This window comes from Argentina silus, assembly GCF_951799395.1.
Source record: "Argentina silus genome assembly, chromosome: 7".
NCBI lineage: Eukaryota > Metazoa > Chordata > Actinopteri > Argentiniformes > Argentinidae > Argentina > Argentina silus.
This window is the reverse complement of record NC_139661.1, coordinates 17,651,910-17,673,057: the sequence shown is the minus strand read 5'-3', so window position 1 is coordinate 17,673,057 and position 21,148 is coordinate 17,651,910. Positions and strand designations below refer to the sequence as shown.

Here is a 21,148-nt window from a genome sequence, read left to right as displayed (position 1 = left end):
AGGTTGCACAAAAAAAAGGAGAAGAGACCATTCATTTCAATATAAAAAGCTTTATTGCAAAAAAGTTACTCCTAGTTATCCAGAGTGCACTGCATTTGGCACACAACAAGCTGATAGGTGTCTGCTATACTTTGAATACACTGCACTGTGGATCACCAAGTCTACTGAAGCCTAAACTCCACCATGTTGTTGGCCATGTTAACTGTGCTTTTTGCTGTCGCAGATAGGGACAACCAGGACAACGCCAGCACTGCAGATTCAAGCTGTCATGGTGGTTGGTAACTGTTTGCAGTGGGGAAGCATGTACAGTACTGAGCCATGGGGGGCGTGTATGATTCACAACAGACCTAACAGGCCAAATACATTTGCATGAATGAACATATTTGAGGTGCGCTTGATTTTGGGGATTTTGCACTTTGGTGTCTACTCCAGTGGGCTCCGTATTACCCGACTACTCAAATGCAGCCCAGGTATCTGAATGTATTGTCAAGAGGTATTTGATCCATTTGTGCTTCAGAATATAAAATGGTATTTCTCCTTTGGCAATCATGCCCTGCGGCCGCTGTGTTCTCCCACAGCGTCAGTTGCATCCAAGTTAGATACAGTAGGGGAGGGAGGTCAGTTGTTCTCGCCACACAGAGCCAGCAGGATCTTCTCATAATCTCCCTTACAGTCATCCTGAGGGGTTAGGAACAAGACAGGACACATAGTCACTCTACTGATCATTAAAGCAGTACTTTACTGACAAATTTTTTCAAGGATATTTCTCATCAGTCCACCGTAAATATTATTATTAATTATCAATTATTTTGTGCATTAAAGCCTCATAGATATCCTTATGACAAGCTTATGTTTATAGAAATACACTATACTTGAAAATGATTTTTGAGTCATGGACTGTTCTCCTTTAAGCATAGTCTTCCTTATGATGCTTTATTCAATTCTCCATTGAACAGTGTCTTCAATAGAGAGTCTCGATTGAACGTGTGACTTAGTCGAGGACGAGGCTGTCTAAAGTGAACTGGCCCATAGTGTTTGATTTCCACCATTAGCAGTGTGCTCACCAGAATGTCCTGATAGAGGGTTTTGCCAAACTTCTTCTTGTACTCCTGTTTGATCCTCACCAGGTCCACCTCAGATCGGCTCACCATGATCCGGGTCAGAATCTTAGTCTTGGTTCCAGAACCCTGAAGATTGACACACATACACAGATTGAAAAGTGTAGGTTCCATAACATACAGTATCTTCTTCTCTGAGAGCCCTGTCATACATAACCATTGCATTCACTTTATTCTTGTGTTGATTATCACCCATAAAAAAAAACACCATCAAAACATTTGTTTAACAGAATGACTTTTACCTTCATTGCCAGGTTGAGTTTCTCAGCAAAGAAGGCAGGCTTGCTCCCAACACACTTCACTGAGGAACAGATAGGAAACCAGCGTGAGAACAAGAGAGAGCAGCATTCTACACAGCTGGATTCAATGTACAAGCAGAGCTACAGCTATATAGATAAGGGTATATAGGGGGAGGTTTGGCAGAGATGGGTCTGGTACATTAAAGGAGGATGTGGATGTGGCTTGAGGGAGCAGCAGAACGTATTTTGTAGGCTTGGACATGTTCTGTAGGCTTGGCCATGTTCTGTAGGCTTGGCCATGTTCTGTAGGCTTGGTCATGTTCTGTAGGCTTGGTCATGTTCTGTAGGCTTGGTCATGTTCTGTAGGCTTGGCCATGTTCTGTAGGCTTGGCCATGTTCTCTCACCTACTGCAGTCAGGCAGGACTCGATGTCTCCCTTCAGCTCCAGGTCAAGAGCCTTCGCCACGTCCACCTTACTGTACTTGGTGTACCTCTCAAACGCTGAGACAGAGAGAGACAGACGTTATGTTACATTATGTTATGTCTTTTGACAGGCTAGCAATAAATGTTAAAGCATGAAAAAATGTCTGTGTGGGTGTGTGTGGGTGTGTGTGTGTGTGTGTGTGTGTGTGTGTGTGTGTGTATGTGTGTGTGTGTGGGTGTGTGTGTGTGTGTGTGTGTGTGTACCTTTGCGGAGTTGAGGAGCACTCCTGGAGGTCAGGATATCTATAAAGACAGAGCAGTCTGTTCCCTTCCTCTTCTCCCCAGCCTCGTACATGGCCCTGGCATCACTGTCAGCCAGGTCATCATTCACCTTCAACTCCTCAGGCCGCGCGGCCTACAGCACAGGCAGAGGGGGGAGACGTAGCTATGAGTAACTATGGCTCAGATAGTTTCACACACACATACACACACACACACACACACACACACACACACACACACACACACACACACACACACACAGGCACACACACACACACACACACACAGGCACACACACGCAGGCACACACACAGGCACACACACACACACAGGCACACACACACACAGGCACACACAGGCACACACACACCTTGCAGAGGGCGAGAAGAGCATTCTTGAAGTCTCCGCCTGTGTCTGACTTGATGTCAGCCTCCAGGTCCTTCTTGTGATCTAGTAATGAAAAATCACATGTTTATGGGCCACTCTTCATATCCTCTAACATACAGAGCAGTAACACGGGCATGTTTCAATATTTACCTGATCATTTACTCGTAATAACACACATACACACACACACACACACACACACACCTTCCTTGTAGGCTTTCTTGATCTCTGTGATCTCCCTGTTGGTTCTGGAGGCCAAGATCTCAATCAGAGTATCCTCATCTGTACCCAAACCCTGAGACAGAGAGAGAGAGAGAGAGAGAGAGAGAGAGAGAGAGAGAGAGAGAGAGAGAGAGAGAGAGAGAGAGAGAGAGAAAGGGGTGTTAAAGGTCAACAAGGACACTCATCCCACACACATGGACTTGAGTGAGTTGTGTAACCTTGAATCAGTACAAGCTAATTAGACAGTATTGTCACTAATATCCAAACATAATAGGTTTTCCCTTTGTCACAATAACTGCCTAATTAGCTTCACGATTACTGATTCACGTAAAAAGTAAAAAGACACAACTTTTGTCTCTCCAACCTGAGAGTTATCATTGGCTGAATGTGAGGAAGTGGATGGGTGTGACTAATCAGCAAGAATAGAGGATGACGACATTACGGCTTCCTCTTCCACTTATTTTTATCTAGGTTTATTCAGTCTCTTTCAACCCCCACATGCACTATGGGTGTGTGTGTGTGTGTGTGTGTGTGTGTGTGTGTGTGTGTGTGTACCTTCATGGCCAGTTTGAGCTGCTGGGCGTCGTACTGGGCTGGTGTTTTCAGCAGAGCCAAAACCACATTCTCCAGCTCTCCCTTTAGGGCCGCCTTCAACGCCGTCTCCAGGGGCTGCAGAGAGAGGGGTGAAATACACTTAAGAAGTGTGTGTGTGTGTGTGTGTGTGTGTGTGTGTGTGTGTGTGTGTGTGTGTGTGTGTGTGTGAAAGGAAGCAGTCCTCAAGTCGAAAAAACACATTGTATTACAGAGAGAGAGAAAGAGACAGAGAGAGTCTAACCTTTCCGCTGGCCTTTTGGTAGCAAGCTTTGATCTGCTGTCTCTGGGCGTTGCTTTTCTTCACCAGAACATCGATGATGGTGTTCTCATCCACACCTACACCACAGAGACACGACAGAAGGACATGACATTATTATGGTGGTTTCTCACAACCAGCCACAGTAACAGCATGGCTGATAACACAGGTTTGTTTTGGTGGGCGACATCAACAAGAGGAATGTAAGCTCCTGTTGGTAGTGACGTGCATAGGCCAGCAGGGGGCAGAGTGGTCTCAGAGTAGAGATAGGCCTGAACACTAGCAAGACACTAGACAAACAGACCCAGGCATGCACACACATGCTCACATTCTCTCTCACTGCGTACCCCTACATTGAGTGATTTCTCTTAAACTAAGAGGAATGTTGTGTCCTCCGTGTGTGTTTGTGTGTGTGTGTGTGTGTGTGTGTGTGTGTGTGTGTGTGTGTGTTCAACCTCACCTTTAGCCTTGATGGCCTTATCCAAGATTCCTGCATCTCCATCAGCACTGAAATGCGGGTTGGGAGTCACTGTCCCCTCATTGGGTAAGACCTGAGAGACAGAGCACTTCCACTTAGCCTCCAACCAATCAATGAGCAGTACAACAAATCAAAAGTAAAAGCATCGAAGCACAGAGAGGAATAGAAGACAGGATCTCACTGAAGAAATGTCACCAGACTACATATTAAAAATAGGGGGAGGGAAAGAGAAAAGATGTACAAAGAGTTATTTCCTCTGTTTATCAAGACGGGAGGGGCACAAATTCCTACATTTATGAGTCATGAGTCATGACTCACAAGGATGAGTCGGGTCACCCCTCTCTACTACCCTCCTCTATCTCTTACTGTATCTCCTCTCTTTAAAAGAAAAAATCTTTCTCAGGCAAGATTTCTGTCTGTTCACCTCCATCCATATCTGTAGTCTCCCACTCCCATTCGTTTTCATTCAGACTCATACCCTTTTCCCTCCCTGTGAAAGTACAGTTCACCCTCTACCACTCCCTCCCTGGCCTGTACACACACAGCCTGGTAAGTTTTTCCACACAAGCATACCACAGGAAGAGAAAAAAATAGTAGATTTGAGTGGTTCCCCTAGCAACGGTGGAAGTTGGAACAGAAGCATACTGAGTCATCGGGCAGGCCGAGGTAGACGGTCTGCTGGAGGAACTCTCTGATGAACGACATGGTGGAGCTGAAGTCTGCAGAGACACAGAGGACGACAGGGGAATACAACATTGAAATAACTGTATTTATACACTGTGGCACTTTTTTTTTTGACAGTTTCGTTTTCCATTTAAAGTGAAAAGCAAAACAAACAGTTGTGAGCTGTGAACACCAGAGACTTTGGTGTTTCAATAAATAAAGTGATTGGAGTTAAACTGCTGTGAATACTCTGACCAAAATCGCCATCACCACCATCATCATCATCATCATGATCTTTCTAGAATAAATTTGAAACTGCTTCTAAACTCACAAGCATCAGTTATTGATCAATGCATTCCATAAAAACAGAATATACGTATGTGGACAGATTGTAGCGCATGCGTAAAAATAATTCCTCTGTTCCAAAATTATGAAATATTTGTCTAGCTTTGTACCCACAGCTTCATTTCGCAATGGCATGGCAAAAATCTGGTGACCACACCTAATTCCAATCGAGAAGAGCTTGCAACTCTCAACTCAAAATCTGTATAACTGTTTCCACACATAATTATCTGAACGCCAAACCTCAGAAGACATCTGAAAGTTGCTGCCCTATACTTCAAGGTATGAAACTATTAATTCTGACGCATCATTACATCGCGCCACACCCACTTTGGCTACCAACCTTAGCGGCATCTGCACCTACACATCAGGTAGGCCATTCTAAACAAAATATGTCAATGTTGCTCACATCTGATCGTCAAAATAAAAATAAAAAATCAATATGCTGGACATATATTCCAAATCAAAGCTGAAAGTCTTACCAGTTGGCCAAAGGGAGACTTTCTGACAGAGTGAGATTCCAGGGGCGTTATGGAAGTAACACTCATGCATTTATATCCAGTATAAACCCCACCTAGCAACGGGTGCAGCCCACTCTCCCTCTCCCGCAGCCATTGGACGGGCAGCCGCTGGTTGCGAGACCACGGAAAAGTTTCCATCCAGCGCGTGCAAAAGTGAAGTTGTGTATAAAAGTTGGATCAGTTTACTAGCGGAAGAAAAAAAAAGAAAAAAAACTTCACATATGAGGACTGCAGCATGCCCTCTTATCCTATATGAGTTGACTAAATCAAATAATAGTTTCCTGTTAGATGCACTGTTCATTGTATTAATTAATGAAGTATCTTATATTACATTTCCTTACATTACATTTCCTTAGTGTTTGCTTTCAATAATCTCTATAGAAAGAGGAAACCTCCTTTTACCACTGACTGTTAAGTGCAATGAATACTTCTGAATTCTTGCACTTGAAACAATAGCAGACCATTCTACACCTCAATCTTGACAGGTGGGTCTACAGTATGTCTGCACACTACAGCATCAGTGGAGTGGAGGCTGGTGGAGGTAGAAATCGGAGGACGGGCTCATTGTAATGCATGGTATGGAATGAGGATTGGTATCAAACGCACATGTTTGATACCAATCCTGATTCCATTCCATGCATTACAATGTGCCTTGTGTTTGATGCAATCTCATGTCGAAGGTCTGCTTCTAACCAAAGCACGTCTGTTGATTATCTCTAGCATCATCCTTGACAACCACAACCACCGTGGCGGTAATTCCTCCAGAGATACTCCCTTTGAGACTGGAGGGTGTGGTGCAACATGTCTGTGACCTAACACAACGTAATCTACCTGCTCAACTTGTTTGAACAGTAGACAATGTTTCATTCAGTTGAGATTAACAATAAACAATGATTGACAAGTTACACAGGATGATGACAACCTCTCTGAATCTAAACTCTGTCTAACTATTTCATCATCAAAACAACCTGATCACCTCGTATCACGATTTAATCAAGTCCATGAGAACAGAAGCCCGACAAACACAATAAAACAAGCAAGCCCATTTTGATTGGCGTTTGAGGTTCAATAAAGTAGATTAAATCATCAATAATCAATGACACATGTCACTGTCTAACAGCTCAGCATAGCTGTCAAATAATGATGCATCAGCTCGCAGAGGAGAGTCAGCCAGAGCCGGCCCTGACACGTTTTCAGTGTGTGTGCGGGTATTATGGATAAAGGAAGCAGAGGGAGGGACGCTATTGGTCATTTCCTGTGGAACAGAGTGTCAGGATGTTCATTACAAAGGTATCAGAAGGGTTTTAGGCCCTCTGGTGTTCAACAGATGCTTTTAACTGGAGCTCCAACCCTCTGTGTTCTTCACGTCAGATCATCAGATGTGTGGTTTCTACCTTTCTATGATCATGTACACACACACACACACACACACACACACACACACACACACACACACACACACACACACACACACACACACACACTCACACATCAGATTTGACCCAACACCACCCTCACCATTCACTTTGTTAGTCACAGACTGACTAAGGTTAGTTCATAGTTCAAAGTCCTTTATTGTTACATACTCAGCAGTGAGATAGTTGGACCAACAATGTTATACACAACGTACATATACAACACATAAATATAGCAACTTTTTTGCACTACAAGAAAAAAAAATGTCTGGCCTTCCCTGCTCAAGAGACATGATAACATGAAGAAAGTATTCATCCGTTCACGGAACGTGTCACCATTCAGACTGCAAGGGGAGCTGACCTGACGCCCGGTTGCCGCTCTGATTCTGCTTCAGCAACAACAACAACAACAACAACAACAACAACAACAAAAACAACAACCCAGCTTGCTGAATATGTCCTGTAGTGACAACACTCTGTGTCTAGTGTGGACTGTGGACGTTCTCCCAGGTATCCCACCACTACTACCTTCTCTGACACCTGGAGATACGGCTACAGCTACAGTACATGAACCCCCACCCCAGCAGGGTCATATTCAGGGGAGGCTGGTGGTTTCATACCATTCCTCATTCCATTCCATTACATTGAGCCCGTCCTCCGATTTCCACCTCCACCTGCCTCCCCCCCGGATTGGACTATGATGATCGTGACAGAGACCATAGTGGTGTGGGGTCTCCTGGACTGAGGATCAGCCAGCATCCAGTTACAATCTCTATATCACACACACACTGGAAACCCGAGGACGGTTTGGAGCTATTCGCTGGCTAACAGGGCAAGCTTATACCCAATGAAACCCCATCTCCAAAGTTTAATATTTAAAGAGCGATGAGAGTTTGGTTCCCCAGAAAAGCCAGTGATGTTCCAGATCCTCTTCCTCCTCACAGGGACAGCAGGCGGACGGCAGCACAGCACCCCTGCAGGGACCTGATCTCATACAAGGTGCTCATTTATATTCAGTCCTATATGTGTTTGATTTGATTTGATCATCTGGTTTTCTTGTGGCTTGCGCTTTTTGACGGCATAAATCTCATGTGCGAGTGACGATATGAGTTGGTTGTAGACCCAGTTGTTGCAGTGTGAGGAGTTATTGATAGAGTTAGAATGTGATATTGTTTTTATTATAGTGTGAATTACTTTATAGTGTGAATTAGTGAACTTAGTACAATAATGTACAGTAAGCATTAGTGTTCCTAAGGAGACAGTGTAGTTTTGATTGGAACATTGTCTTGGATATCCTTTTCCTCAGAGTCTCTGTGACTCTGTGTTCTGGCTTAATGAGGCTGTATCAGTCCATGTAGCCTGGTCCAACCTTAGCCTAGAGTAGCGTAGGCTAGCATTGTCAAAATAGACATGTGGACTGCGGCCGCTGGGTGAATTTGCTATGTGGGCTATTTGGCTATCTGTAGAATGTTCTGAGCTTGAAGATGAGTGTCACTGTTTGTCTGTTTTTGCTGCATAGACACAAATGTATGCACACGCACACACACACACACACACACACACACACACACACACACACACACATACACACACACATATGAAAACCATAGCACAAAATGTATGTTTGATGGGACTTTGCATGATAAATGGATTTGCGTTGTTTTCATCTTACTTCCTCCTTGTTTTACAGCTTTGGCACCTAACACGTATGCACACACACATACATACGTACATACATCATGTATGTGAACTCCTCTGGAGCGGAGAATGTCTCTCTGTCACTGACCTTCCTGGGGAAGAAAGTAGGGAGGCACTGCACTGTGGCCCCAGCATCAAAACCATGTAAGTGTGCTGCTATTGTACCATAAACACACACACACACACACACACACACACACACACACACACACACACACACACACACACACACACACACACACACACACACTACACCTAACGTTGTGTCAGATGTGAGGAGCTGGTTCCTCTCAGAGGAATGTGCTGGCTGTGTAGACAGGCGAAGACACAGGAGGTTTAAATATTTCAGCTGCTTGGCTGGGTCCATTTGTAGGCAGCAGAGCAGTCAGTCTATCAGAACAAACCCAGCGTGGCGGTTCTTGTGTCTGGAGCCCTGAGAAGCTCCCTGTCTGCTGGCCTGCTGGCCCGCCAGGCCCGAACACAACACTACCACTCAGATCTCTATCACTCCTAACAATGGAGGCCACAGGTGTGCACTCACCCCACTCACACTGTTAAACACACCGGATAGTACATCAGAGGGAGGAGTGGAGAGTGTGTGGGAGAGAAACTCACATAAACGCAACAGTGCACACACTCCAGTGCACAGTGTGTGTCCGTGTGTGTGTGCGTGTGCGTGTGCGTGTGTGTGTGTGTGTGTGTGTGTGTGTGTGTGTGTGTGTGTGTGTGTGTGTGTGTGTGTGTGTCTGTGTTCTGTTCTCTTGGATGGGAAACACGTAGACTATTATCATTGCCAGGCTAATATGTGCTGCCAGCTCTCCACCATCTTTGGTCCAGCTGTCCTTTTATATCTACTATCAATTACCTGCTCTGTCTGTCTTCATTCATCACTGTCAATTTCACTGTGTCTCGATCCTCCTCTCTCTTTCCCCTCCTCTCCCTCTCTCTCTCTCTCTCTCTCTCTCTCTCTCTCTCTCTCTCTCTCTCTCTCTCTCGCTCTGATCTGAGACATCTCATCCATTCATTCTCTCATTGTTATAACTATGCTGAGTCTCTTGGTCATGAATCCCTTGTTTTGAATTTTGCTCAGGTGCTTGGGAGACCACCACCCTGTCAGCATGCCCTGAGGTGTCGGTGGGTTCCTCGCGGATTGGCCCCGCCCCCGTGGTGATGTCGGTTCTGGAGGGGTTACCTGGGAGTGTTCCAGACCTGAGGGAGGAGGCCCGGCACCAGAGGTCCTGCCCGGTACACAACACACACTTGGACCAGGAGCTGGACATAGGTCAGACACACGCACGCACGCACATGCATGCATGCACGCACGCACACGCACACACACACACACACACACACACACACACACACACACACACACACACACACACACACACACACACACACACACACTATCCAAGACCATGAAATAAACCTAAGCTGTAACCCAAGCATAAACCTATTCTTAAAACCCATCTAAATCGATACTAAACCATAAACCTAAACCATGGTTTTAATTTTGAAAATGCGAACAACAGCCTCCTAATCTCTACTAACTACCATTGACGCTTTACTTCAGTTAAGCCTAACATGTCGTTTAAAACAGTAGAAGAACAGTAAGTTGATATGTTGACTCATTGGCAACACATTATTTCCTCTCATTCATGATGTAATTTCTGTCTCTCCACAAAAAGGTGTTTCTGGGAGAACATGATGTCACACCCACATTCTTCCTCTGAGAGAAAGAGGCAGAGAGAGAGAGAAAGAAAGAGAGAGGGGGGGGGGGCAAGAATGAAAGAGAGAATGGTAAAATGAAGAAAGTATTCATTCATTCACGGGACTAACTTCTGCTTAAATTTCTGGACTAACCAGGGACTAACTTCTGCATAAACATGTTATAATGAAAATTACATACAATATACTGTACAAAGCTGAAGATTTATACCATACCCCTTTAGATATCTAGGTTCCATGGACCTTCCTAATAACACTACTAAACTGTATTATATTAAACCGTGTGTTTAAACCACTCATAATCAGAGATGTAAACCTTGCTCTAAACTTGAATAAATAAAACATTAATTTTTAATCAAAACAATGATATGTGTGTTCCTTTCAAAAGACTACATTTCCTCCTCAGAATATGCATACCTGTACTTTAACAGTACATCAGATACAGTATAAAACCCTGTAAAGATCATGACAACAACTTTTGCGGAGTTTTAGAAAAGCCCTTACTCACCCCTCCCCCATCAGTGTATCTGGGTGATAAGCCAACATAACATGTTCAGGGAGTAATCAGGCCCCAACACCCTTCCTGTCCTCTACCACAGCTAGAGCTTCAGGACTCAATACGGCACCTTGCCATCACATTGACAATAGGTGGATTTGTAGTGGAATCCATGCCTGGCCATCTACCGTGCTGCGGAGGCATTATCACACAAAGCATTATGGTCCAGCTGGTTGAAGGGTTAGCTAGCATGCACACACACACACACACACACACACACACACACACACACACACACACACACACAGCTGGACAAGACAAGAGTCTGCCAGATACAGTGGATATTCAGATTTGCATAAGATCGCCTTATCAACACCACAAGATGACCACTTTGATATACTACATTGTATTGTATTTGCAACTGTAGTACCATTGTTTACAATACTGCATCTTTTTTGTTGTCAAATAATGTAAAGTTCTAGCACCAGTTCTCATGTAACCAAGTGAACAACAGTCTGCTACGTTTTCCCTCAGCTCACATTAATTATAACCCTGCCTAAACCCAAGCCTGCCATTACTCCCACCTTCAACCATACCCTCAATTTGAACCATAACCCTTTCATCTCTCAAGCTGTGGTTGAATATAAGCCTTTGTGGTTGAGGAAGTGGGACACGTTTCGGCGTTGGATCGGAGCCGAGCGCAGGAAAGACCCAGGAGGGGAGGTCGACCAAGGTACACTCAGTCCGGGGCAGAGGGGTGGAAGTGGGAGTGTACGTACAGGGGTTAGCATGGTCCTAAATAAGGAAGAGAGCAAGAGATATTCAGGAAGAGATATTGATGAGGTTATTTAGTGAATTTGGATTTTGTGCCCCTAATAGGCTTGTCAGAGTCTCAGTCGTCCAATGAGAGAGAGAGGCAGCAGGGGATAGAGGCGGAAGGGGCGGTGGACATGAGGATCTACATCCCCTATGAGTCAGCTGAACTCTGTATAACACAGGTACATACTGTTTTAACACTGTGTGTATGTGTGTGTGTGTGTGTGTGTGTGTGTGTGTGTGTGTGTGTGTCTGTGTGTGTGTGTGTGTGTGTGTGTGTGTGTGTGTGTGTGTGTGTGTGTCTGTGTGTCAAGATCCCCTATGAGTCAGTTGAAGTCTGCATAACACAGATGCAGAGCCAGAACTGATCTAGGAGTTAAAAGCCTGAGTTTAGCCTACAGTTAAAATGCAGTTTAAAACACTATAGAATCTGAGCATTTCTATGAAGCCACACACTGCGCAATTGTAGTTCAAGTACTGTAAATAAACCCATAGTGTTTTAGTCCCAAATGAACCAGCTATTAGTCAGATGTGTGACTAAGCAAGGGGACATGCCCTACAGTTAGTTATGCTGTGGGGGCAGAAATACAGTGAGCTCATTGTGGGAGGCAGCGTTGTGTTCTCTCCCTTACTCACATGTCTGATCCTGCTGTTGCCGGGAGGGGCTTTTATTAGGTGGCATCATGATACCCTGTGTGTGTGTGCGTGTGTGTGTGTGTGTGTGTGTGTGTGTGTGTGTGTGTGTGTGCGTGTGCGTGTGCGTGTGTGTGTGTGTGTGTGTGTGTGTGTGTATGTGTGTGTGTGTGTGTGTCTGTGTGTGTCTGTGTGTGTGTGTGTGTGTGTGTGTGTGTGTGTGTGTGTGTGTGTGTTAATAACTGATCAGAGGACAAGGTACCCCATGCACCCCATTTACAGTATCTCAAATGACAACCGTTTGTCCTGGCAAGCTATCATGTAACTCCCAGCTGATCTTTAGTGGTGCACGGTCGCTGTGTTGTTATGACGGCATCTTTCAGCTGGGTTTTCACCTGTCGTGGTTGTCATGGCAACAGATAGCTGAGGACATGCAGGCTATGAAGACCAGACACCAGGAGATGGTGCAGGAGCTGGAAGAGAACTTTCAGATCGCATCACGAGAGAACCAGGTGATCTGTGTGTGTGTGTGTGTGTGTGTGTGTGTGTGTGTGTGTGTATGTGTGTGTGTATGTGTGTGTGTATGTGTGTGTTTACTGTATGTGCTAACACTCATCTGTGTTAGTAGGAGAGGACGGTGCAGATGATCAAGTCTCACTACCAGAACAAGCTGAATGCTCTAAAGAGAATCCTAGACCTCTATCAGAAGAAGGTAGAGAAGAAGAAATCGGACTGGGAGGACAGAGTCGCTGTGAGCTCCAATCCTTTCACTAACTATCTCATTTATCCATATAGAATCCATTTATGCATCATTACCCTGGTATTTTATACACGTTTTATATATCCAGCATCACCAATTTAATTGTATGAAAAGAGTATATATCCAGTTAGCATCTATTTACCAGTCAGCATTTGACATTGTTCATAATCTCTTTCCTTTTTCATCCAACATTGCTCTCCTTTCCTTGAGGGATGAATAAAGTTGATCTAATCTAATCTAATCCAACGTTGCTCTGTACCCCCCCCCCCCCCCCCCCCCCCGTGTTCTTCTCCTGTATCATCCAGACCCTGAGCAGGCAGAATGAGAGGCTGCAGGAGGACCAGAAGGCTGAGAGGAGGAGGGGTAAAGAGGAGGCGCTGCAGTGGCAGAGAGAGAAGGTCTGACCACCATAGAGATACTAGAGGTGGCAGAGAGAGAAGGTCTGACCACCATAGAGATACTAGAGGTGTCTGTGTTGGGTAGAACTAGAACCGGAAGAAGGAAGGGAAGCGCTGTTGGGATATACTAGTGTGCTTTGGTAGGTTGAAGGTGCTCTTTGGTAAAAGAGGTGCTCTTTGGTTAATTGACGAAGGCCAATGCCGAAGCGCGTCTGAGTTTTTGTAGTGTTTGTTGTATTAAATATGGCAGAATAAATAAAGGGCATTTTAAATGTATGAAGAGCACCGTGGTTCTCCTTCCTTTGATGTTCTGTGTTGGGTGTTGACAGTCACCACCAGGTCAGGTACTCCCCCTAGTGGCCACAGCTGAGGCAGAAAAACAAAGCTCTTTTGTAATGTTATGAGATGATGTGGCAACAATTAGAGAGACGATTGGCTGTTTGTCTGCTTTTGATTATGACACTGCTTAGACTGCTTCTGAATTATTCTGCTCACTCATCTAAATGGTTCCTTTGTCACCAGAGCAAAATGCTGGAGCTATTCTCAACCAGACTCGACCTCCTGCACAGCCATCAGGCTTCCAGTAAGTCTCTGCGTGTGTTTGTATGTTTATAACACGTAATAACGGTGTTATAACACATGTATTAATGGTTTATAATGCTGAATAGCCCTGCAGGAGTTGCAAATGGCCAGGCAGGAAGTGGGGAAAGTCCAGGAGATGCTCAAGACCTCTCAGCAGGAGGAGGAGCAACAGGAAGTCCCTCCCTCTGATGAAGATCAGGTGTTCACTTTCGTGGCATGAAATCAAGGGAGAAGTTGCCTTTAGGCACAGATCTAGGATCAGTCTACTCTCTCCAGATCCTCTACAGGAGTTATTATGGTGTGGTGGATTGCTGTGACAAGGCTATACTTTCCCTAGGGGTGCAGTGACACAGAGCTGCCACTGGAGGGGGCCCAAGCTCGCCTGGAGGAGCTGAAGGAGAGCTTGTATAAGAAGGAGAGGGAGATCACTGAGCTGCTGGAGGAGACACAGACACCTGTACTACCAATACCAGTACCACAGCCCCCCTGCACTGTCCTGCTGAGAGCTGTCATACAGAAGGTGACATAGTCCAACCACCCCTTCGGACACACTGACATTCACTGCTGAGATACTGTATAAGAGATTAGATGAGATTATAATGTATTAATCCCCAGAGGGAAATTGGTTTATTGAGGTACGACTGAGGTAACTGACTAACAGAACTGTACCAACCTCGCGATCATCTTGTGTTAATACATTTTCAGTCATGTTACCTGGAATAAAGAGAATAAAAAGATCAAATAAATATCTGGTAAATAGATGCACACGTACAGTACATAAAGATTATTGGACTGTTCTCAAGTATACCGTCTAAATTGGGAAATTCCAAGCATACTAAAGCTATTTGTCTTATAGGCCCATGATATCTGTAGTGAGTTGACGGAGGCGAGGATTCTACTTGACCGCATGGTTGAGGAGAACCGTACAGCCTTGGTCCAAGCCAGAGAGAAAGTCGACCACACGCAGATGACCGTAGATGACCACAACCGCAAAGAGGAGGACCACACTGACTTAGAATGGTCAGTATCTGAATAGACTACAAAATTGATTCCATCCTACATATTGAACATGCCTTTGAGGTAGCTCCCATTTGAGTAATATCACAGAGAACAAGAGGTTGTTTTGACTTAGTTAGAAAGAAAACACGAGAATATGGATCATTCTTTTATGAACCCCTTTAGAAAGCCTGATTGTGATGTGAGGAATGTGTTGTTCCTCCCACAGGTTGGAGCCCTCAGAGGAGTATGAATCCACCTTGACGTTGTTACAGGAGACAGTGAGGGAGTGTGAGATCGTCCAGATGGCCTTAGACTGCATCAGAGACGGAGCTAGCCCAGTTCTCTCTGGTAAACATTATTATTATCATTGTTATAATAATAATAATAATAATAATAATAATAATAATAATAAGTATTACTTTTCTCTCCAGCACTGCTATGCATTTCAATCAATCAATCAATCAATCAATCAATCAATCAAGTTGATTTGTCTTGCACTTTTTACACAGAACAATGTTGCAAAGTGCTTCACAACAATAACTATTATAAACAATAAATACAGCAATAAATGCAAACAATATGAACATTTGTACTGTTAATGCTTCTTTGAGGGTTTGAGTAGATAGTGATTTGTATTGATAATGTGTTGTACTGTAATAATATGGTTAGGGTTAGAGTTAGGGTTAGATATGAATGCTGTGTAGAATATTTCCCTGGATATTGGATGTAATCATGTTCTAACTGTACATAAACCTCTCTCTCCTCTCATCTCTCCTCTCATCTCTCCTTTCATCTCTCCTCTCCTCTCCTCTCCTCTCCTCTCCTCTCCTCTCCTCTCCTCTCCTCTCCTCTCCTCTCCTCTCCTCTCCTACCAGACTGTGAAACAGCAACAGAGGGAGTGAAGGTAATAGGACAGCAGCTCCTACAGCTACAAGACCAGGTGAGCTTTATTAACATGGAAATAACAGGAGTGGAATGGCCAACAAGGCAACGTTAGCTACCTGGTTAGCTTACCACTGTAACATGTGACTAAACCAGGGGAGGCTGGTGGAGGTAGACATCGGGGGATGGGCTCATTGTAATGCATGGAATGGAATGAGGAATGGTATCAAACGTGTGTTTGATACTATTCCTCATTCCATTTTGTCCTCCGATTTCTACCTCCACAAGCCTCCACTGGAGAAAACTATCTCCCAAGGGCATTGAAAGACCAACTAAACGTTCACAGCGTTTGGGATGTCGTGAGATATTTTGAGGGGTGTTGTCCACTATTTTCTTCCCTCTTGGGTGTCATTATGTTACATTAGAGGATCTCCTCTGTGTCCTTTTGGCAGCTTAAGCAGGTCAAGGAGGAGAAGAAGAAGGTCATAGAGAACTACACTTCAGAAAGGACCATGAGGAAGAAGTACTACAACATGGTGGAGGATATGAAAGGTACACACACACACACACATACGCACACGGATGCACACACACACACACACACACACACACACACACACACACACACACACACACACACACACAGACACACACAGACACACGCACACATGGACGCATGCATGAACACACACACACACACACACACACACACACACACACACACACACACACACACACACACACACAACACACACATACACACACACACACACACACATACACAGACACATTTCATTGAAATTTGTGTTTTCTCATGGCACAGGTAAAATTCGCGTGTTCTGTCGTATCCGGCCCTTGAGTCGAGCCGAGGCGGCGCAGGGAGGGGCCGTCGTCGTTGAGCATCTGGATGATTATTCTGTTACCGTGGAAACTGCCCGTGGGCCTCGAGAGTTCCAGTTCGATCGGGTGTTCAGCAGTGACAGCACACAGGAAGACGTGTTCCACGACACCAACAGGTGCTGACCTCCTAAACCTCTCCCTCTGGCTGTGATTGGTTGAGAATGTTACATCATGATCAGGAGTTAAGTTAGCTTGGTGGAGCTGGTGAAACCTTCCAGGTCTATAATCAGCAGTCCAAAGATAACCTAATGGTTATCTACTACTTCCCCTCTCCTCCTCTCCTGTCTGTGTATCCCTCTCCCTCTTTTCTACCCCTCTCCTCCTCTCTCTTTCTCTCCCTCTCTCCTACAGACTGATCCAGTCAGCCATCGATGGCTACAATGTGTGTATCTTTGCGTATGGCCAGACTGGCTCAGGGAAGACGTTCACCATGGTGGGGGACAAAGACCAGAGGAGTCCAGGCATCCTGCCTAGAGCCTTCACCTCCGTCTTTGATATCATCCAGGACAACAGCACCAGGTTTGACTTCAAGGTGATGACTGAGAGAAGGTATGAAACTGATTCTGCATATTTGTTCTCCTCTCCTCCCCCTCTCCTCTCTCTCTCCCCCTGTCCTCTCCTCCTCTCCTCTTCATGCTCAGGTCTCTGCCTACATGTTGGAGCTGAATAATGACCCTCTCCTCTCCTCCTCCTCCTCCTCCTCTCCTCTCCTCCTCTCCTCTTTCTGCCCAGGTCTCTGCCTACATGTCAGAGCTGTATAATGACCCTCTCCTCTCCTCCTCCTCCTCCTCCTCTCCTCTCTCGCCTCCTCCTCTTCGTGCGCAGGTCTCTGCCTACATGTTGGAGCTGTATAATGACCGGCTTCGGGACCTCTTTGTGAGCCCGTCTGAGGCCCAGAGCAGGCGGGTGGAGATTAAGAGGAACAGAAAGGGGCTTGTGTTTGCCCAGGGAGCGGAGACAAAGGAAGCCTCCAGTGCCGGGCAGCTCTTTGCCCTGTTCCAGCAGGCCAGCGCCAACCGCCACATCGCTGCCACCAGTACGCCCAAACGCCTAGCACACCCACTTCAAACGGGCCCCTGTTAAATGGTTCTGATTAATTGTTTTAGTCACAGTCAGTGTGAGTGGATGGTAGGTACTACATCATTACTGACCAGGGTTGTGAGAGGAGGAGATGCCATGTTGGAGGAGAGAGCGGGGTCCTATAGCATGGTTCCCTCTGGCTCCCCCTGGTCCTTAGGAGGGGATATCACGAAGAGATCTGATCTGAAGATACTGCTTGGTGGGATCAGAAAAGATTTCATATGCCTGGGTTGTGACCGATGAAACTTGTACAGCAGCGGAGGCTGGTGGAGGTAGAAATCGGAGGACGGGTGATGCGTGGAATGGAATGAGGAATGGTATCAAACATGTTCTGTTCCATGCATTACAAAGAGCCCGTCTTTTTCTTCCTCCACCAGCCTCACATGCAAGAGACATATTGTCTGTTGTAGAATGAATTTTTCAGTTTCAATCCAATGTTGATATTCTCTACTCTCATTTGAACATTTTAATACAAATACATGGCTGTCACCAGTGAGGCCACTATTCTAAAACATGATTTGATTTCGAAAAATACCTTCTGTCTTATGTTCTTCACCTGTGTTTCACCTGTGTTTCACCTGTGTTTCCATAGAGATGAATGTGGAGAGCTCTCGCTCCCACCTGATCATCGGCATCATGGTGCAGAGCAGGAATCTGACCAATGGGAGCGTGAGCTGTGGCAAGCTGAGTCTGGTGGACTTGGCGGGCAGTGAGAGAGCAGCCAAGACCGGTGCCAAGGACGACCAGCTCAAGGTCACTGGGTGACCCTAGCAGAATGAACCCTAACCCTAACCCTAACCCTAACCCTAACCCTAGCAGAATGAACCCTAACCCTAACCCTAACCCTAGCAGAATGAACCCTAACCCTAACCCTAACCCTAACCCTAGCAGAATGAACCCTAACCCTAACCCTAACCCTAACCCTAACCCATTACTGATGGATATGATCAGGGAAAGTGCAACTGAAATATAAAAAATGACATGTTGTCGATCGATATTAACTTTAACCATCCCACCCTTCTCCCGTTTCTCCTGTTTCTCTCTCTCTCTCTCTCTCTCTGTCTCTGTCTCTCTCTCTCTCTCTCTCTCTCTCTCTCTCTCTCTCTCTCTCTCTCTCTCCCCCCCTTCTCCCTCCTCTCTCCAGGAGGCTAACTCCATTAACAAGTCTCTGAGTGCCCTGGGGGATGTGATCTCAGCCCTGTCGTCAGAGCTGCCCCATGTGCCCTACAGAAACAGCAAGCTCACCCAGATCATGCAGGACTCGCTGGGTGGCAACGCCAAGACGCTCATGATCACCAACGTCTCGCCCTCCGATGGGAACCTGGACGAGACGCTCACCTCGCTCATGTGAGAGACTGAACATCCCAGAAACACACACGCCACCCCCAAACTACCCCGTCCCCTGTCCCCCGTCCTCTGCCTATGACATAATGCTCCAACATGCTCTGCAATGAGAGAGAAATACAGTACAACTAAGAAAGCAAAATGACCAGGAGTAAATATGCCCTTACCAGCGCCCTCCACACAACCTAACATAACATGTTTCTCTTGTTATTCTCTTGTTCGTCCTCCAGCTATGCCACAAGAGTGAAGGCCATAACCAACACTGCACAGAGGAACGTAGAGAGCAGAGAGATAGCCCAGCTTAAAGAGGTAGCGTTTACATACCTCATACACCGTTACATGACTCTACCTATTGTATTTCACAGTATGAAGCTAACACCCAAGTCTACACTGATGTTACTGTCTGTGAAATTAGGTTAAGTCAAAGTGATGGAATGTTTTTCTACTCCCCCCCCACACACACACACACACACCCCTCCCCTCCTGCTTTTCTTCTCTCTGACAGGTGATCTTGAAGCTGAGGACAGGACAGCTAGTGGAGGAGGAGGAGGTCTAAGTAGAGGATGCATGCTGGGTTAACACAGGGTTTGGAGTGTGTTTAGACTGTCCTTAGACTGGATGTGTATGTGGTTTGGAGTAGGTTTTAGGCTCTGCCTGTGCTGTGTATAATGAGAGTTGATAATCTACCCACAATTTGCATGTCCAAATATGTGTTAAATTGGGGCAAAGTCGGCCATCTTTACCTTAATACTTCTAATAGACGCAATGAGAAATAATCCAATGGGAGTTTAATACTGCGTCTAGCACACTCATTTCAAGTACAAGTACCATCAAATAAAACTGTATATATAAAAGAAATGATGCAATCACTGTACTGTAAATCGCTTTGGATAAAAACGCAGTTGAAATGTCCATAATAAGCAAATAAACATTCTCTCTATGATTTGACATTGAGAAAATGAGGATGATTGTTGTTAGTCTGGATGTGAGGTGAAATTATGTGAACATTATGTGTGTGTCTGTGTTATATACTGTACCTCATTGAATCTATGAATATGTATGTGAAAATATGTGTGTTGTATGTGTGGATATGTATGCATGTGTATGTGTGTGTTGTACATATGGGCATACGTGTTTGTGTCTGTGGGCTCTGTGCCAGGAATGCGTGTGTACTTGTCTGTCTTTGTTCATGTGAGTAAACATGCCTGTGTATGTGTGTGTGTGTGTGTGTGTGTGTGTGTGTGTGTGTGTGTGTGTGTGTGTGTGTGTGTGTGTGTGTGTGTGTGTGTGTGTGTGTGTATGTGTGTGTGCTGTAGATTCAGATGCAGAAAACTTGAATGTCCTCTGAGGCAATTTGTTGTGCAGCATTAGTTCATAAAGAATCAACAGACAACATAAAAGACAACAAAAAACAACAACAACAACAATAACATACAGTACAAGATACTGTACTGTCTGTCTCTGACGTTTCTCTGTCCTGGGACATTGGGTTCATATGTGTTGTATTCATGCGTGTGTATTCATGTGTGTGTATTTGTGTGTGTGTGTGTGTGTGTGTGTGTGTGTGTGTCTCGTACTGTCTGTCTCTGTCAGGTCATGGGCTCAGGGCATTGCGTGCAGGGCGTTAATGGCCGTCCCTGGGCATCAGAATGGGTCCAACGGGGGCCTCTTTCGGGGGAACCGGCGAGGCAATTATGAAGTCACTTGGCCAGTTTGTGCTTCTATTGTGGGGAATGCATTCAGTGTGGAGCGCATTAGGGCTCGCTTGGCAGGTAGAGGGCGGGCGCGGAGCTGCCCACGGCCCGCCACAGTCACGCAGTCAGAGCTCCATAGCAGGGAACAGACAGGGTCACAATCATACACGCAAAGGGCCTGTCCTGTTGGTTCTAAGG

General features: G+C 45.4%; 3 protein-coding genes across 3 annotated transcripts; 2 read left to right on the top strand and 1 right to left on the bottom strand.

Annotated features, from left to right (window-relative positions):
* Positions 1-34: 34 nt before the first annotated feature.
* anxa1a (annexin A1a) lies at positions 35-5,571 on the bottom strand. The gene is made up of 12 exons (XM_083672634.1): positions 5,487-5,571; positions 4,645-4,718; positions 3,982-4,072; positions 3,507-3,601; positions 3,227-3,340; positions 2,654-2,744; positions 2,433-2,512; positions 2,045-2,195; positions 1,763-1,858; positions 1,361-1,419; positions 1,065-1,187; positions 35-678 (listed from the first exon to the last, which is right to left on the bottom strand). Exons 1-12 carry the CDS (start codon positions 5,554-5,556, stop codon positions 619-621), a joined length of 1,104 nt encoding a protein of 367 aa, XP_083528760.1. The 5' UTR covers positions 5,557-5,571; the 3' UTR covers positions 35-618.
* Positions 5,187-13,475, top strand: LOC310807482 (uncharacterized protein; the record flags this gene model as incomplete). The annotated part of the gene is made up of 9 exons (XM_083673978.1): positions 5,187-5,286; positions 7,885-7,939; positions 8,631-8,782; positions 9,729-9,920; positions 11,494-11,595; positions 11,742-11,860; positions 12,695-12,823; positions 12,940-13,062; positions 13,377-13,475. Exons 3-9 carry the CDS (start codon positions 8,680-8,682, stop codon positions 13,473-13,475), a joined length of 867 nt encoding a protein of 288 aa, XP_083530104.1. The 5' UTR covers positions 5,187-5,286; positions 7,885-7,939; positions 8,631-8,679.
* A 679-nt stretch (positions 13,476-14,154) lies between these two features.
* kifl (kinesin family-like) lies at positions 14,155-20,152 on the top strand (the record flags this gene model as incomplete). The annotated part of the gene is made up of 13 exons (XM_083673977.1): positions 14,155-14,250; positions 14,389-14,456; positions 14,925-15,071; positions 15,277-15,398; positions 15,926-15,990; positions 16,385-16,484; positions 16,756-16,948; positions 17,184-17,364; positions 17,658-17,868; positions 18,505-18,665; positions 19,057-19,259; positions 19,487-19,565; positions 19,762-20,152. The coding sequence occupies 13 exons, from the start codon at positions 14,155-14,157 to the stop codon at positions 19,810-19,812; spliced, it is 1,677 nt and encodes a 558-aa protein (XP_083530103.1). The 3' UTR covers positions 19,813-20,152.
* Between the last annotated feature and the right edge of the window lie 996 nt (positions 20,153-21,148).

Coding starts and splice junctions, on each gene's coding strand:
- anxa1a (XM_083672634.1), bottom strand. CDS start 5,556: ATGCATGAGTGTTACTTCCATAACGCCCCTGGAATCTCACTCTGTCAG. Junction 4,719..5,486: donor AGTCTCCCTTTGGCCAACTG/GTAAGACTTTCA, acceptor GTGTCTCTGCAG/ACTTCAGCTCCACCATGTCG. Junction 679..1,064: donor CCCTCTATCAGGACATTCTG/GTGAGCACACTG, acceptor CTAACCCCTCAG/GATGACTGTAAGGGAGATTA.